The sequence below is a fragment of the Periplaneta americana genome, chromosome 2, assembly GCF_040183065.1.
Source record: "Periplaneta americana isolate PAMFEO1 chromosome 2, P.americana_PAMFEO1_priV1, whole genome shotgun sequence".
NCBI lineage: Eukaryota > Metazoa > Arthropoda > Insecta > Blattodea > Blattidae > Periplaneta > Periplaneta americana.
In genome coordinates this window covers 200,315,873-200,336,292 of record NC_091118.1, presented here as the reverse complement: position 1 = coordinate 200,336,292, position 20,420 = coordinate 200,315,873, and the positions used below count along the sequence as shown (strand labels likewise).

The following is a 20,420-nucleotide window of genomic DNA, read 5'->3' as shown; positions in this document are numbered from 1 at the left end:
GGTATTTACTCTGTAGGTGTGGTTGGCATGTGTGATGTGTTCTGCATATGTGGAGGTGTTTTGTAATTTTGTTATGGCTGTGATGTGTTCTTTGTAAGGTGTTTGAAATGATCGGCCTGTCTGTCCTATGTAGAAGTTGTTGCAGGTGTTACATTTGAATTTGTATACGCCTGTTTATTATATATTTATTTATTTATATTATAAATTCGTTAAACTTACATAGGTAATATAAACGTCATCACAAATTTTGCCCTAAAGAGGACATGTAAAATCTTATACTTCAAAAGTGAAAGTTTTTCAGTTGTGCTGGAAGCAGTACCAAGCAATTTTCTTCGAGGTCTCTTCGCAGATGGCATTATGAAGAGCATATAATTATTACAAAGGTGCAGTGGCCGTCAATGGCAGAGACGGAATAGTCGTAACATCACAAGTTCTTGATTGCATATGATTATAATATGAAGAGTTCGCGGGAAAAATAATGAATGTCACAGTTTTGTTAAGGTTGATGTCATTATCTAATTCAATGGATCACTATGAAATTTAATGTTGTTCTTATGAAAAATGGTAAAAAGGAGAATCATCACCACGAATACAGTAATCCTTTCCTTTATTTTGTATAGAAACAGCACTACATCTTGCAGTTATAGACTCAATTAGATCATTATCTAATCCTTAACAGAAATGTGACATTCATCGTTTTTCCCGCGAACTCTTCATATGTTTTAAATATTATTATCTCTGCTTTTGTGAGGTTTTATTCGACATCTTCAGGTCACTCAAGCGAGGTGCAGATTGAATGGCCTGGAAGTGAAATGTATCGGTAATCAGAAATTAACATTTTAAAACAATTTCAAAAGGAAAGAAAATAATAGTAATAATAATTAGGCACATTATCAGTAATTGTAATTATTTTTTACATTTATTTACTTTACATTTATAAAAAATCACTATCAGGTCTATTCAAGTGATAAACTATTAGTGCCCACCAGGAAAATATTATACTAACACACTAGAATATTAAATAATCTCCAGGATTGTAACAGAACCTATGAAAATGAGGCTTCTATAATTAGGTTTAGAGAAAATTAAAAGCAGAAGAAATTAATAAAAAAGTAAACAACTAGCCTTATATATTTGGGACACAAAAATTTATTTGTGTAAAACGTCTATGTTCGAGGTACAAATGAGAAAAATTGTAATGTTTTCAATGAAAGTTTTACTCTGACGTAACCAGTGCACCACGGAAACAGAGGCCTAAGTTGAACTTTGTGCCTCGTGGTTTTCCACGCAGTCCGTCACTACATCCTCTGTTTATTGTGCCTAGAGTTTTTCCATACAATAGTCATGAAAATATTGGGTCTATGAGTTATATTATATTTAAAATAATTTAAGGAGGGAAAGCTGGTGATCAACAAGATCTCCCAGCTAGGTCCAATGGACCCATCGACCAACAGCAGGTGTGGTCCTCCAGACATTCTGGGGGTTGTGTGTGAATGAAGTAGCCACCAAAACGTTAAAAATATGGTGTTCACTTAAATCGGCTACAACTTGTCATTTTCACCAGCAGAAATAACTAAAATGCTCTCTCAATTATTATCACTCAATAAAAGAATTGTATTCCAATGGATACCTTCCCATTGTGGAATCCTGGGAAACGAGAATGCGGATGCTTTAGCAAAGAAGGGCAGCACTGCTACTTACAGACCTGTTACTAAATCTACGTATTACTCTGTGAAGAGATTTATTAAATCTACATACTTAGACTTCAACAAAAAAAATTGGATAACACAATCTCAAGGGAAAAAATGGAACTCTCTGCATCATAATCCACAGTTAATTTCCGATTTATCACGAAAATCGTCTGTAGCTGCATTTAGATTGACAACAGGCCATGATTGTTTGGTCAAACACCTGCCTAGAATTGGAATATATCAGTCCCCTAACTGCCCATTGTGCAACTCAAACCAAGAAATGGATTCGGAACACCTCAAAATCTGTGCTTCAGTAACTGACCATGATAATATCTTTGAAAAATATTGGAGTGCAAGAGGTCAAATGACTTTATTGTCAAACGCCTGGCATTAGAAAACAACAACAACAACATATTTACAAGAATATCAAATAAAATATGCAACAGTGTTAAAGAAAGTACATTGTATCTTATTACGTAAATTGAAAGATTCAGAACCATAGTGGGCCAAGTGCCATTTACTAAAACCATAGAAAACAAAGGTTAAAGTCAAGTTATTACCATAATTCAATGGAAACATATAGCCAGTAATATAAAGTATACACATGAAAGCTAAATGATATGTCAATCTCCATTAAAATATAGTTTTCACTTAACTTTAACCCTTGCTTTCTCCGTTTTTATTAAATGGCGCTTGGCCCACTATGGCTCTGAACCCTTCAATTCGAGGATAGATGTTCCATGCAACGATGGTAAGTTTGATGGTTAAGAGAGTTGTCACATGTCTTAGAATAAAGGGACACAGAAACATCTCTATTATTTTCTTTTTTAACTAATTGCGGGTACTTGTCTGTTCATCATTTATCCATATGAAGCCAGTTATGTAGACCAATTTACCGACAGAATCGCTGTCCAGGGTGAGTCATAGAAAGCTCATCTGTGCTACACCTGCTGAGATGACGATAAAGATTTTCTGGATTGTTCATAAGGAAACTGGAGCTCCCAGAGAAAACCTCTATGACATCTCTCAAATTACAAGGAAACTAAATCGTTCAATGAAAAATAATTAATAACGGTATTTATTTATAACTAGTTCTGATAAACATATTTTATTTTATTAAGCAAACATTTATTTTCACTATAATTTCACATTCATTTGCAGAAAGAAATTTGAAAGATTTGCCAATAGCACATTCAGTAAGTTTTATAATAGTACATTATGCATCGAGCCTATAATGGTAGTAATTAAGACGCGAGTATGTTTGTTTATGAAACGAGCGCAAGCGAGTTTCATAATTTTCATACGAGCAACTTAATTACCATTATAGGCAAGTTTCATACGACTTTTTATGCTCGACCATATTTCTAACTTGAAATTATTCATATGTATTCATGTTATGTTTATGTAAGTGAGGAGTGGAACTGACCTGAATTGTGAGATGTGCGCAGACGCGAAAGTATTGATTTTTTCCGAAACACGAATGTCATTGACCTTGATATAATCTAGAAAATAACATGAACATTAGGCTTGATATAACCTGGAAATTGATTTAGAATTGAAAAACGAGATGACAAATTGAATTTATTTGAATATTATTTACAATTAACTCTAATTATTATAGTAAAAGAACATAACCTTCTGCGACAGTATTGGATTTCCAGCCTCCGCTAATTGTCTTTCGATTGCATATCAGAGAATAATCGATACTTGCTATTTTACAATGGTACAATCAGTACAAAGGTGATTTCTCATTGGCTGAACAACTGAATTATAATGAATAGGTGTACTTTAATGAGGTGCATTAAAGGGCTACTACCAGGTGTATAATTACTACATTTCGGCATGGTCGAGCATAAAATATTTAAAGAAATCTTCCCATGATATAGAAGAAAAATGTTTTAAAATCAACAACTCTATCTCAGTTTACATAAATTGGTCATGTGGACACTTCTTTCTTACGTCTATCATTATCACATCCATTTGGGAAAACATTTCTTATAACATCGTATTAGCTTGACAATATATTTTACTTCATTTTTTACATCTTTGAAAACTTTAAGTTTGCTACGATCATTCAATGAAGTAGTTGAGCTGTAAGTCACAAAATACGAAACAAGATACACGAACTTTTATCTTAAACTCAGAACTGTATTAAAATGTGGGACGTGTGTCAATCCTGGTGATTAAGGTGGTTGTTGTGTTGATGACAGCGAAAGTGTCGAAGATAATGGTTTTTAAAATGACAGTGGTGGTGTAAATGCTTACCCGAATACCATCTATGTCATCTTGATCGAGTTTATAATCAGGATCATAGCCGCGGTAGAAGGGTGCCATTACAGCTGTTTTCACATTGGAATGCTGAAGCCCAAGAGTGTGGCCAAACTCATGTAGCGCCACTTGAAAGAGATTGACACCTGAGAATAATAAATTAATTGACATTTTTCGGTAATAACTTAAGACAGATTCTCAAGTTATTGACTTAAAAAAGTATTGAAATTAGTTATTAATGTTCACGCAACATATCTATCATTAAATAGTAGAATATTTCAGCTATTCCATGTAATTGCACCTAGAAAATAGTGTAGTTTACGTCATTGTTAAATCATCTTTGTGTATGTACTTCAGGAACAGTGGTGCTCGTGATTTTAAAATTGGGAATACAAGGATAACAAGGGAAATACAAGGAGAACAAGGGGAATTAAAGGATAACAAGGGGAATATAAGAAGACCAAGGGAAATGCAAGGAGATCGAAGGGAATACAAGGAGAACAATAGAAATGTAAGAAGAACAAGGAGAATATAAGGAGAATAAGCGGAATATAAGGAGATGGAGAGGAATACAAGGAGAACATGGTGAAGAAAACCAGAATAATAGTAATACAATAAAAAGAAAACAAGAGATATACAAGGAGATTGAAGGGAGTACAAGGAGAACAAGGGAAATACAAGCAGAACAAGGATAATATAAAGAGTACATGAGGAATACAAGGATAACAATAGAAATGTAAGGAGAACAAGGGGAAGATAAGGAGAACAAGGAGAGTATCAGGAGAAAAAGAGGAATAAAAGGAGATCGAGAGGAATACAAGGAGAACAAGGATAATGCAAGGAGAACAAGGGAAATACAAGAAGAGCAAGGGAAAGAAAACCAGAACAATAGGAATATAATAAAAAGAGAACAAGAGGAATACAAGGAGATCGAAGGGAGTACAAGGAGAACATGGAGAATATAAGGAGATAAAATGGAATACAAGGAGAACAAGATGAATACAGGGAGAAAAGGGGGAATATAAGGAGAACAAAGGGAATATGAGCAGAAGAAGGAGAATGAAAGGAGAATAATGGGGACGTAAGGAAAACAAGTGCAATAAAAGGAGAAAAAGAGAACACAAGAACTGTCATTCATGCAGATTCGTCGGTTGCGACAGGAGACCAGAAATTTCGCACCCACACAAAGGTATGCAGCTTAGTAAAGCTACGCACATGCCGATTTCTTACATGAAGAACTATCTTACTTGAGATGACGCCTAGAATGTGAATATCTTCGTTTATAATAAGACAACTCATGGCACGATGTGCACAAGTAAGATTCTATTAAAATTACAAAGTGCTTACCTCTTTTGCTAGCAAATGTCCACGTCTCCTCGTCGTCGAAATGTGCATCTCCTTCATATTTTGGAAAGAAAGCATGGGCCAAAGCACCTCCAGGCCCGTCAAAAGGTTCTGAGTCATCATGACTTCCCCTTTCAAAACGGACGCCAATGTGAACCTTTCCTGTGTATTTAGGTATGAACGTGTAATTGGATGCGTCGCTCCACATTCTAAGAGCTCTTGCCAGCTGTTCTTGCACTACTCTGTGCTCCATATTTCGTGGATATCTGAATATGCGATATGACAGTGTGTTCACAAAGAATCGGCTGCCTGTATCAAATACAGAGGACATTGTTCAATGTAAGTTTACTCATATAGGTAGTTCACAAAATTGTTGCCTTTTTCTACGTATTATACTGTATACAAGTACTTAGCACTTAAATTTTCCCCTTATATCCTGTTTTATTTACCTATTTGTTTATTTATTTATTTATTTATTTATTTATTTAGCCGACTTACTTATTTACCAGTAACTGTTTTTTATTTACTTATTGGTTTATTTATTTATTTATTTATTTATTTATTTATTTTATTGATTTCTCCAATAATTATGAATCTACTTAGTTATTTATTTGTTTATTTATTTACGTATTTATTTAGTTATTTATTTACTTATTTGCTTAGCCTACTTATTTACCTACTTATTTGTTTATTTATTTACTTAATTGTTTATTTATTTATTTCCTTATTTGTTTATTTAATTATTTATTTGTTTATTTATTTATTTATTTTATTGATTTCTCCAATTGATTTGATTTACTTAGTTATTTATTTGTTTATTTATATACGTATTTATTTAGTTATTTATTTACTTATTTGCTTAGCCTACTTATTTACCTACTTATTTGTTTATTTATTTACTTAATTGTTTATTTATTTATTTCCTTATTTGTTTATTTACTTATTTATTTGTTTATTTATTTATTTATTTTATTGATTTCTCCAATTGATTTGATTTACTTAGTTATTTATTTATTTATTTATTTATTTATTTTATTGATTTCTCCAATAATTATGAATCTACTTAGTTATTTATTTGTTTATTTATTTACGTATTTATTTAGTTATTTATTTACTTATTTGCTTAGCCTACTTATTTACCTACTTATTTGTTTATTTATTTACTTAATTGTTTATTTATTTATTTCCTTATTTGTTTATTTAATTATTTATTTGTTTATTTATTTATTTATTTTATTGATTTCTCCAATTGATTTGATTTACTTAGTTATTTATTTGTTTATTTATATACGTATTTATTTAGTTATTTATTTACTTATTTGCTTAGCCTACTTATTTACCTACTTATTTGTTTATTTATTTACTTAATTGTTTATTTATTTATTTCCTTATTTGTTTATTTACTTATTTATTTGTATATTTATTTATTTATTTATTTTATTGATTTCTCCAATTGATTTGATTTACTTAGTTATTTATTTGTTTATTTATTTACGTATTTATTTAGTTATTTATTTACTTATTTGCTTACTGTACTTCGGAACAATGTGCACCATACAAGTAACGGAAACAATTCACAGAATAAAAATAGAGTTAACATACCTTCCAAGACATATCTTTTCTTCCTTCCCTCATCAAATTTTGAAGTATCTCTGACCCCACACCTCGGAAGACTCATCATGTGAACAGTCTCAGAGTCCAGTACACCTGTGGAACCAATTACGACGAGAGTTACCTTGACGACAAAATATAAGTTGTTTGTTCTCGTATTGTATTGTATTGTATTGTATTTATTAACATTCCATGGTATTCATACATGCTTACAGCTAGAATATGGAACAAGTAAAAAAACTTAATACTATTATAAAGCCTTAATTTATAGTCACAGTCTAGATGAAATATATATACAGACGAGATTTACAATATAGTCTACTAGTACAACACAAAGTTTTAGTATAAATTTCATGAGGTGTTATTGAATGTCATGAATTCACCTACAGAATAGAAGGCGCAAGAAATTAGGTACCGTACTTCTTTAATTTGGCCCTAAATAATTTTATGTTTTGAGTTTCATTTTTTATATCGATAGGGAGGCTATTAAACATTTTTACTGCCATATAACGCACTCCTTTTTGATAGCACGATAGACTTGCCGATGGAGTATGAAAGTCTTTTTTTGACGTGTATTTATGCTATAAACTATTGAATTAGTTACAAAGTTTTCACGATTACATACGAGGAAGACTATTAATGAAAAGATATACTGACAGGCCATGGGCATTATTTGTAGTTTTTTTTTAATAGTCCTACACGATTCCCTAGATTTGGCACCTACAATTATTCTAATTACTCTTTTTTGTAATAGAAATATATTGTTACTATCTGTGGAATTTCCCCAGAATATTATTCCAAAACTCATTACCGAGTGGAAGTATGCAAAGTATATTGTTTTTAAGGTATTGATATTTACTATCTTTTGCATAGATCTAATAGCAAAACAAGCTGAATTTAGTTTGGGTGTAATTTCTTTAATATGATTTTTCCAATTTAACACATTATGGATTTTTAAGCCAAGAAATTTGGTTGTTGTTGTTTCTAATAGGGATCCATTATTAATTATTGCGCTAGAAATTTACGACGTTGAATTGGACAGGATTTAAATTGAATTATGTTAGTTTTGTTACAATTTAATACTAATTTATTGACCGAGAACCAGTCATTGCATGCTAAGGTTATCAGATTTCTTTTCACAATTTTCGGGGACAGATATCGGTATATATGAAGGAACTACTTTTAACATTTCTGTTAGTTTGTCATTCGCTTATATAGGTTTTACACACTTAAAGAATTCCAGTTTGATAAAGATATACACACTCATTTAACGAGACAAAAATAATTTTTTTCTCAGCATAGCTCAGTAACTTAGGGAACGAAAGGAAATAAGCATTTTTTAAAAACAACTTTTAACCAACTTTCTTTAGAATATAGAATTTTATCAAATTTCCGGTGTTTTAAGAATAGTTTAAAAATACATTTTTGGGAAGATTATTTATTTTAATTCTCAGTTGATTTATTTATTTCATGGTTTGAAACTTTTTCTTCTTTCTGCCCAAAATTTTACGTTAACTTACTATTTGTTCTTATTTTGCTTTCTTTCTTTAATAAATGCTTGAGATATTGTTTGCTTCCACAGATTGTAGTTTCATGACTTTTTAAATTACATTGTTCAACATAATATGTATGTGTTCCTACATATGAGTTATACTCGTTGGGGCATACTCAATAAATTAAAAATAAAAATACCGGTACTCATTCTATTTGCACACAAGCATTACTTCCAGGAAGACACAGAGATAAACTTCTGGAGTTGTGCATACAAAATCATTTTCTCAGAGAAAATGTAAAAAAAAAAAAAAAAATTCATTCTATTTTGAGCAAAGATCAGCATTTTCTTCATTCTATTTTGCTATATTCCCTGAAGTCACATATGTCTTCAAGCAAAAATGTTATAAAATAAATTATGTCATCCAGATCAAGTCCATCTACATTTGAAGAAAAATAATGGACTTTCTCTTCAAATTTTTCTCTTTCTGGAAGACATCTCAGCAATATACACACATCCCACATATGATGTATGTTGTGAATGAATAACCCAGGCATTGAGATATGCAACAGCATTTTCATAAAAATATAAATTCGGGGATATTTGGGAAAAAATTATTAAATTCGGGGAGAGTGCGCACCTGTGACGTTGATGCCTGCGAACTGCTGGAATTCGCTTACAGCTCCCTTCAACACGTCTTCCGGCACATTTCCTTGTGTAGCTCTAAGTCTTGGATGGAGATAACCAAATCTTGACAAGTACATCTGTGACGAGAAATGAGAATGCACGCATTTTCAGAGAACAGCTTTCCTTTGTTAAAATTGCAGTCATTCGGTTAGACCGGCTACTTTAGGAGCGTTAATAACTATGGAGTTTCAATATTACATTAAATTATATATGTATATGGTTTATTATAACATTTGTCGGAATACATTGTTGTCTTCAATATGATTTTAGATTTTTTAACAATATTATCTAAAAACATGTCAAACTGTCTTATACAAAATAAAATTTAATACAATTTTGAAATTTAAATTAGACAATTGAGTAAGGGACACACTAGAAATTAGAAATAAAACTAAAGGATACGAAAAACTGTCTACAGCTCTACACGAAATAGAATATTTTTTCCAATGATTTCGATTCTGGAAAAGTCCCCATAACACTTACAGCGTTCCCTCGTTGAATGGCAATACTAATTCTTTGGCGGAGGAAAGCCGTAGAGCGAGAGTCACCGTTAAGTGCTGATAAATACTTGCCGATATCAGAAGCTAACAACTTCGCCTCGGAACACCATGGGCCCATAGATTCTACGGCGAAAACGACAAAATTGTATCTATCCAGAAGATCGAGACACTTATTGGGTTATTTAATTGTATTATATATATTATATTATATTATATTATATTATATTACATTATGTTATATTATATTATATTATATTATATTATATTATATTATATTATATTATATTATATTATATTATATTAAATTATGTTATATTATATTATATTATATATTATGTTATATTATATTATATTATATTATATATTATGTTATATTATATTATATTATATTATGTTATATTATATATTATGTTATATTATATTATATTATATTAAATTATGTTATATTATATTATATTATATTATATTATATTATATTATATTATGTTATATTATATTATATTATATTATATTATATTATATTATGTTATATTATATTATATTATATTATGTTATGTTATATTATATTATATTATATTATATTATATTATATTATATTATATTATATTATATTATGTTATATTATATTATATTATATTATATTATATTATATTATATTATGTTATGTTATATTATATTATATTATATTATATTATATTATATTATATTATGTTATGTTATGTTATGTTATGTTATGTTATGTTATGTTATGTTATGTTATGTTATGTTATGTTATATTATATTATATTATATTATATTATATTATATTATATTATATTATGTTATGTTATGTTATGTTATGTTATGTTATATTACGTTATATTATATTATATTATATTATATTATATTATATTATATTATATTATATTATATTATGTTATGTTATGTTATGTTATGTTATGTTATGTTATGTTATATTATGTTATATTATATTATATTATGTTATATTATATTATGTTATATTATATTATATTATATTATATTATATTATATTGTATTATATTATATTATATTATGTTATATTATGTTTTCTTATATTATATTATATTATGTTATATTATATTATATTATATTATATTATATTATGTTATGTTATATTATATTATGTTATATTATATTATATTATATTATATTATATTATATTATATATTATGTTATATTATATTATATTATATTATATTATATTATATTATATTATATTATATTATATTATATTATATTATATTATATTATATTATATTATATTATATTATGTTATGTTATATTATATTATGTTATATTATATTATATTATATTATATTATATTATATTATATTATATTATATTATATTATATTCAATCATTCACAGTGTTCTGTCGAAGAGCAGATCTTTCACTGCAAACCCACATTCTCCAGTCTTTCCTATTATATGCCTTTCTCTTTGTCTCCTCATATATGATCCATATATCTTAATGTCGTCTATCATCTCATATCTTCTTCTGCCCCGAACTCTTCTCCCGCATATTATATTATATTATATTATATTATATTATATTATATTATATTATATTATATTATATTATATTATATTATATTATATTATGTTATATTGTTGTTGTTTACTCAACTGTCCGGAGACAGGTCTGAACCTCACAAATTTATACAAACAAGACACCTCTAATGAGGCAAGTAGGCCAGGAGATATGGGATAGGGTGGCCAAATCCTTTCCCCCTTATATTACATTATATATCAACTCTTTTTTATTAATTGCTAACTCTCTAGCATCTCTCAGTGCTTTCTTGCTACGTTAACTGATGGCATTACTGTCAACATTGTGACTTTGAAAAGAGTGTTCTGGTATCTGCATAGCAACTGTTCTATATTCCAAAGATTGGTTAATTAATAACCCGACAGACTCATAATCACACTCACATTCATACAAATTTCAAGATTCTAGAAAGTCAGGGACATTTTCTTCTTCAAGGAAAATTTCCCGAGAGCCGATTCCGGGAACCAAACCCGAGATCTCCAGAACTGGAAGCCAGCATGCTGATCACCAGGTTACGGAGACAGTAAAATAAATTATACGAAGGCATTTTCAAATTGGTAGAGATGGACATGAGTTGTTTAAAGCGGCCAAATCACCATACTCTTGAAAAGCACCGGATGTCTTCACCTTTTCAAACTATCAGCCGCACTATATGGCTATGTTTATCAGAACTATTCTCTCTGGGCAGCTGCAAGGCAGTTTGTCGTATGCGCCTATGAGCATATACTATCCGCCACGAAGACGAGACAGAGAAGTTGCCTAAATGGCACGGCAGCGGACACTAAAATTTGCTCTGCCCAAGTTAAATTTTTAGAAAATTCTAGCACTAACTTTCCCCACCTTTACTGTACAGCAATGTACCAGAAATGATTCACTCTAAAGACGTTGTGAAGGTCACTCAGTGCGATATTTCATTGTTTTATAATCGACGGAGAAGTAATTTTACTATGGCTATAATAAGCTTTATGAACTTGGCAGAGTTTTACTCAACTTTATGTGATTCTTTATTGGTTCTAAGAAATGCTTGTTAATAGAATGGCTCTTTGTGAAACGTGCATGGCGGTGTAATAGATTGCATTCATGGTATTTTCCTGCAGCTCGAAACGAAATTATCGCTTTCTGAACCTAAATGTGATAAGACGGTGCAAGCTATGAGAATATAGCATTATATCTACGAAGATAAAGCTATTTTGATGAGGGCTGTCCAAATTTTGAATATTCTAATACACGATTCCTACTGTAAAGCCGTTGGTCTGCTATAAAGTGACCATTCTGTTTCCGATTTTCGTAGGCAGTATCCCAAATAAGTCCATATCACGAACAGGTTTTTATCACCGAGATTTTCGAATTCACACAAGAGAGAGATAGTCAACATGCAATTAGAGACTTTTCTTTCTTATTGTTTGCATTACGTAGAATACACTGACAAATGAAACTCTGAAATTCGTACTTTCCAGGTAGGTTACTTAACGACGCTGTATCAACTATTAGGTTACTTTTAGCGAGATGGTATTTGGCGAGATGAGGCCGAGGGTTGTCCATAGATTATACAATTGAGGAAGACATAAAAAAAACACCCAAGTAATCAACCCAAAAGGGAAACGAATAAAATTCATACTGAACGAAAGATGATGCCCTAAGGAACGGTAATTATTGCACACAGAATTATTTCTAAACTTCTTTGGGATTTCATTAAAAGTTCTCACCGACTCCTAAACAAAAGACCACGCGCGAGCAATTACCAGGAAGGGTGCTCTTTATTAAAGAATTAGGGTTCACTAGTTCTAAACCTCCTATTCTTATTCGAGGATACGTTTCCTAGGAAACAATTACTTTGGCAATGGTGAGGTTATTTGCAAAGAATGTAATAGGCATATGTTTTAGAATCTCGTAAACTACAAAACTACTTTAATATGTATCATCGTCATTAACATCATTTTCTTATTATTCTTCTTTCAAATTATGTATTAGACCAAACTGTCTCACAAATTGGAAAATACATGTTAAAATTGTTAGAGAACGCGTCCCTAAACAAATCATGCAATATATAGGCCTACGTCATGGAAGATCTATTGACCGCCCGACGAAGAGATGGACTAATGTCATTTTAATATACATTGTTTAGTCAACTGTCCGAAAACAAGTCTGAACCTCATAAGTTACACAAATAAGGCATCATTCATGAGGTTACTAAGCCAGGAGAAAAGGGGTAGGGTGGTTAGTTCCTTCCCCTTCCCCCATTGCATACATCGCTGACTAGTAACATAGAGCGTATTCCGAATCTCAGCGCTGAGCAATCCGATGGCATAACGGTGTTCCGAATTCCACCGATGACGTCATTGCAGAGGTGGTGTCAGTCTCCATCAGCCGCCATCAGTGAATCTGATTGGTTCTTGTACAGGGCGGGAATTAGCAGACGAATGACATCGTGCACTGTTGTGTCATGGCGGTGTGTACTGCTTTAGTTCTGCTGTATTGTTTGTAATGAGCACAACGTAAAAACAATATGTTAATGGCTTATGAGCGAACATGTCAACGGACCAGTTATTACTACCGGTTCAAGAAATAAGTTGTTTATGATCTCTTTTATTTGAACGCGATGGCAGTACGGAAATTTCGCAAAATTTTGCTAGCGTAGCACAGATAACCACTTACACAGTCGCCATGACAGCATCGATTCTTCCAGCAGTTTTGTTCCTCATTTTCGTTGCAACGTGACGTCATTGATGCCACCGGACCGGTGAGATTCGGAATACGCTGATATTACACTAATCAGACTTCAGATGTCTCCTGAGTCCTGAGACATTATTTTATTGTTTTATTTTTTAAAGTTGAATTTAATTCTACACTTTAAAAAAGTCATTAACATGAGGAAAATGCTGAAAAAATTCTGTAGGTTACAGTTAGGGCACAAATGCAGGTAGGCTTATATTTTACTATACTTCGGGTCTCTGCACATACATCTTATATCATAATCATGTATGAAGTATAGTATACTATACTCTCAGGACTAAGGAAGATAAAAATGGATCCCTGAACGGATGATCATTTTTATTGCGTTATTTTATGACGCTGTATCAACATCTAGGTTATTTAGCGTCTGAATATGAAGGTGATAATGCCGGTGAAATGAGTCCGGGGTCCAACACCGAAAGTTGCCCAGCATTTGCTCGTATTGGATTGAGGAAAAACTTCGGAAAAAACCTCAACCAGGTAACTTGCCCCAACCGGGATTCGAACCCGGGCCACCTGGTTTCGTGGCCGGACGCGCTGATCGTTACTCCACAGGTGTGGACCGGATGATCATACTCGATGAGAACAAAAACGTATTCTACGTCAAAATAAGGTAATGCCCCGCTTTTGGCTCAAAAGCTCATGGTCATCTCACCAAAGAAAGAAACATAATTCTTAAAACATTTGGTAACTAGTAAAGAAATGTATGGTGAGTTTTAATTACCAAGGTATTTCTGTCTTGTCCAACAGGTCTACACTGGATCATGACGAAGCACACAATGAAGACGATGAATGTCCTATTGAAAAATAAGAGGACCTTCGGCTGTTCCTTGCCGATATCCTGAAGGTACGCCACTCCGTGCCTCAAAGTTACGTCAGCTGGCATAATGCGGAGTCTTTTACGACCACCTTCTCCTTCAATAGCCAGCGACCAATTGACGGGCACAATCATTTTGAAATGACGAAACATTCCTACAATGTAAATTATTCTCGAAGCGTAATGCCAGTGGCGCTGTGTTAGTAGTTCTGCATATGGCGAACCTATAAAATCTGTAATAGATTTTACAGGGAATCTATACTAATAATAAATCTGTAGCCAAAATTTTTCTGGTAATTTTCGATTTTCCAAAAAAAATTGGTCCTAACATATATAATTAACCACCCTGAAACCGAAAATCGCATTTTTTAAATTTTTGTTTTTATGTCTGTCTGTATGTTTGTTACCTTTTCACGCGATATGGCTGAACCGATTTATATGAAAATTGGAATATAAATTAAGTTCGTTGTAACTTAGATTTTAGGCTATATGGCATTCAAAATACGTTATTTAAAAGGGGGGTTATAAGGGGCCTGAATTAAATAAATCGAAATATCTCGCTTATTATTGATTTTTGTGAAAAATGTTACATAACAAACGTTTCTTTAAAAATGATTTCCGATAAGTTTTACTCTTTACAAAATTTTTATAGGACTGATATTTAATGAGATAAATGACTTTTAAAATTAAAATAACGCCATCTAAGACGGTGCAATGAATGAAGAACAAATGACTTCGTCTATAAGGGGCCTTGGACATCAACAATCGAAAGCTATTAAACATAGCCTACAGAAAATGTTTCTGTGTTTGTATGAAGTAATATCGGAAGCTAAATTAACCGATTTGTATAATTAATTATTATTTCATCATTGGAAAGTGTAGTTTCTCTGGATGGACATAATGCTATAATGTTATTACAGTAACTTGTGAGTGAATTGAGGACAGGTAAGATTAAAATAGCTTCTTATGCACAGAAAATTTGATAGACTATTTTGTACATTCGGTTTCTGTATTTCTTAAAATAATATTTATGTACACTCATTTTAATCTCAGAGAATTAACGAACAACGAGAGTGTATTGATTTAGTATGCAGTAATAGTACGTTAGCTTAGCAATCCATTATTTTATAGTTCAAATTTTAACTATGCTCAATTGAATCGTGTTAAAATACATAACATATATATGCAATAAATGCCATGCAAAAAAAAAAAAAAAAAATTGGGTAATGAGCGAAGCAGATTATCTTGCGCTGTTGTAAAAGTTGTTCCCTGGATCAAACGTCCTATTTTAATTATGTAATTACTTTATATTTATTTCTAACAGGTGCAGCGGAGCGCACGGGTACGGCTAGTAAATAAATATAAATTGCCCATAAGAGAACAGAGGGTAGCAAAATTAATAAAAAAAGGTCTTAAATTTCCCGACGTTTTAAAATATTATTATTATTATTATTATTATTATTATTATTATTATTATTATTATTATTATTATTATTATTATTATTATTGGATTTGTGGGAACTTGAACTGAAAATCTGAGTGTAATTGATGTATTGAATATTTCGTCAATCTCTGAAGATGCCGACATCACAAATGTGGTTGATTTTGAGTCAGCATTAACTGTTTCTTCAGCCGCTGAAGAAGCTGGCACCGCAGAATTTGTTAAATCTGAGCCAGCTGTCGTTTCGCTGATTTCTGTCTCAAGTGGGCGATCTGTAAGTTCATCTGGAGCAAACTCTTCATCAACAAACACATTATGGTTGTATGGTCAGATAGCAGAACCACTGATTGGAAGATTTTATTTCTTCAAGTGCTTTCTTCATGGCTTTTTCAGTCCATTTGGCTTGCTCCGTCTTCCTCTTGAAAAATTAAACTATCTGAAAATACATTATGACCTTTTTAGGTAAAAATTAAGATCAGTGTTGCTGATTTATAATTTAATTAGTGTAACTTAATGCCTCCACTATGTAACATGATCTAACACGCTTTATTACAATAGACAGTCCACACCTGTGGAGTAACGGTCAGCGCGTCTGGCTGCAAAACCAGGTGGCCCGGGTTCGAATCCCGGTCGGGGCAAGCTACCTGGTTGAGGTTTTTTCCGGGGTTTTCCCTCAACCCAATACGAGCAAATGCTGGGTAACTTTCGGTGCTGGACCCCGGACTCATTTCACCGGCATTATCACCTTCATATCATTCAGACGCTAAATAACCTAGATGTTGATACAGCGTCTTAAATTAACCCAATAAAAAAATACAATAGACAAATACATACAAAAATACAGCTGACACTTATATAGTGGATAAGTTATCCACTTTGCCCACAGACGCCACTTCGCTTTTCATTTAAGGTTATACAAACACAAACGTCAATAATCTTCTTTGTAAGTACGTATCGCCTATATATTACTATCACATAACAAAGAGTTTCTGCAATACTGTATATTGTAGATATGTTTCTCTTACCTTGAAATATTTTAAGAAAACAGTCAATTTTCTTCAAACACACGCTGACTTCGTCTCTTACTAGCTAGAATGACGACAAGTCAGTTCCAGCAGCAAAATCTGGTAGGGATTCTTCCCCAACATAGCAGAAAGCGTTACCTGTTGGCGTTTCTAAGAAATATGCATTATTCTCTTTGCCTGGGTTATTCGTTTTGCCTGGGTCTCCCCTAAATCAACAATAAAGCTTCGTTGCAAGTGCTGCTATTCCTTCATATTTTACCGGAAGAAATTCTCTCCAGAGAGTCGGTTTTGACGGAAATATAAAACTTCGGGTCTTTCAGGCTAAATCTTTGTGAGCTGAGACGAATCCTTCGTATCATGGATGGAGATCGCCACAGGCGTGGCCCAGTCGGTTAAGGCGCTTGCCTGCCGATATGAAGGTACGCTCGGGTTGATTACCTGGTTGGGTTTTTTCCGAGGTTTTTCTCTAACCGTAAGATGAATGCCAGGTAATCCATGGCGAATCCAAGACCTCATCCAATGTAATAGGAGGGATAGAGAAATTAGTTTTAGAACGATATATAGTGTCTGATGAATAAAGTGCGAAATAGATGAAGTGATATGTAAGAGAATGAACACGGAAGGACACAGCATTGAATAAAGGAAAATAAGTGCATGAGTCATCCACTAAGTTTAAAATTGATGTAAGTAGTGTAAGAATGGGAATGCTGGAGTGAATACAGGAATGTGAAGGGACAGCAGGACCAAACAGATGAGTGGCAATAAATCATATCATATCATATTTTTTTTTAGTAGGTTATTTTACGACGCTTTATCAACATCTAACGTTATTTAGCGTCTGAATGAGATGAAGATGATAATGCCGGTGAAATGAGTCTGGGGTCCAGCACCGAAAGTTACCCAGCATTTGCTCATATTGGGTTGAGGGAAAACCCCGGAAAAAACCTCAATCAGGTAACTTGTCCCGACCGACCGGGAATCGAACCCGGGCCACCTGGTTTTGCGGCCAGACGCGCTAACCGTTACTCCACAGGTGTGGATCATATCATATCATATCATATCTTATCAAGTAATAATTATAAAATGACCGTCTGATTGGTTGAAATAAATAAAAATTACATCTTGCCCAAACACTGTTTTATTCATCAACAAATTAATTTTTTTTACAAAACTGTTTTGTGACTGTCAAGGATAGTGATTCTGATTCAAAGATTTATTCAGAAGAAAAAATTGATCGTATGATCTTATATGTGAATATATTAATTAATATTCATAATAGTAATACCGGGTAATAATAATAATAATAATAATAATAATAATAATAATAATAATAATAATAATAATAATAATAATAATAATTATGGAACATAACATGCAAAATAATTCTGACAGACAAAACAAAAGCGATGGATAAAATCAATAAAACAATATAATATCCAAACTTAGTTTAATCCAAATGCAAAGAAATACAGGTGATCACTGGGTAATTGGCAGTCACCCCATCCAAGTCAAGTGGCTTGAGAGAGAGTATGATGAAATTGGAGCAATCACGCAGGCTCAGTGGTGATGTGTAATGCTTTACATATAGACTTAACTAAGCTTGGATTAAGTAGGTATACATGACAAGCAACAATTTTGTTAATTACAAACTTCAATGTCAAAAATGCAACCAAAAACCAGTACTGACACATGAAACTGACTCAAGAAACAAAGAAAATAATAAAAACTATAGATAATCATCTATCCCAATCACTCTAAAAAAAAAAGGTGTCATTCTATCCTTATCGACTAGGAGGCCAATAACTGGAAGTATCTCACATGCTGAATTACCTTCACCAGTTACAGGTAATTTTGAACTCTTGCCACAGTTTTATGTCACTCAGAATATGTGTATATGCACATGCATTTCACAAAGCTATGTCTACATATTTTATTTTCAGATGTATTCTAAAGGTAAGCGTTCACTACATCATATCGCACTGCTCGTACGAATCGCACCCAACGGATATTTTAAGTGCAGTGCATTCACTGTAATGGCTCTACCTCATCGCCTCATCGGATTCCCCTATCAGCTGTTTAAAACATGACGTCGTACGATATTGACATTACTGAAAGCAGAGGAGTTGAGGTTAGGTCTATTAATCACGTCTGTTAGCGAATAAGATTTTGTAATTGCTTCATGCGTCTTAATTGAAGAGGAAGAAACGAAAGAAATATTGGTTACATAATATATTTGCAAGAAACGACTTGATTACTGTAATGGGAACACCTCAAATTATATAATTCTTCGCAATTTTCTGCACGCGAAATAAGTTTTCAGTCTGTCATTTTGGCGCGACACTGAACATGGCACAACATAATAGTAACAGTTGACCAATTAATATTGATTTATTAAAGAAGGCCATGATCGCATGGATCGGAAAAGTTGCACATCAGAGAAACATGGACGGATTTTCCGAGAGGCGATGCATCCGATACGATGTAGTGAACACGGTTACATAACAATTACAGCAAAGATAGTCTTTTTCCGATCTGTGTGATTCATCCGATGCGTGTGATACGATGTAGTGAATACTTACCTTAAGACGATATTACTAATAAAATAAAAATAATATCATCATCATTAGAAGAGATATAACTCAAGGTCACTTAACCCTTTCTTACCTATAGATACCATATGGCAATAATTAACTTTATAGCATTTATATACTTGTGTGTTACATATGAAGGTAAATTTTGCTGGATAACTTCTATTTCAATACATTTTCATCAATATAGTTTTGCTTCAAATGTTGCCACTCCCGTAACTTGGTCACTGAATTGGTCCTAATACAGCTATTTGTTTCAACATGGATTGCTTGTAAATTTAATTTGGGTTAGAAAGGGTTAAGAGTGTTCATGGCTTTGTCAGCCTTTCAAGTCATTAAGAAAACACGAAAGTATTCATTGTATCGGTAACAAGAAATATATTATCTTAACATATAATAATGTTCCACAAGAAAGAGTACACTACAGAAGTTGCTGTTCTTCCAACGCTTACATAATAAACAGAAGATATCGGTACTGTATTAAGGTTTTGGAAAATAAAGCATTAAAAAATGAAATTCAGATGATTTGAAGGAAGAAATAAAAATTGCAATGATTTTAATCATTTTATGAGAAACACAAGTAACTCCAAAATCACTTGAAAAACAATTCAGAAAATCACCTCTAACAAAAAATGTTCTGCATGCTTGAAGTGC

General features: G+C 32.2%; 1 protein-coding gene across 1 annotated transcript; it reads right to left on the bottom strand.

The window, feature by feature from the left end:
- Window positions 1–214: 214 nt before the first annotated feature.
- LOC138695343 (matrilysin-like) lies at window positions 215–14,795 on the bottom strand. The gene is made up of 6 exons (XM_069819764.1): window positions 14,620–14,795; window positions 9,047–9,170; window positions 6,906–7,010; window positions 5,307–5,612; window positions 3,957–4,105; window positions 215–801 (listed from the first exon to the last, which is right to left on the bottom strand). Exons 1-6 carry the CDS (start codon window positions 14,779–14,781, stop codon window positions 733–735), a joined length of 915 nt encoding a protein of 304 aa, XP_069675865.1. The 5' UTR covers window positions 14,782–14,795; the 3' UTR covers window positions 215–732.
- Window positions 14,796–20,420: the final 5,625 nt, after the last annotated feature.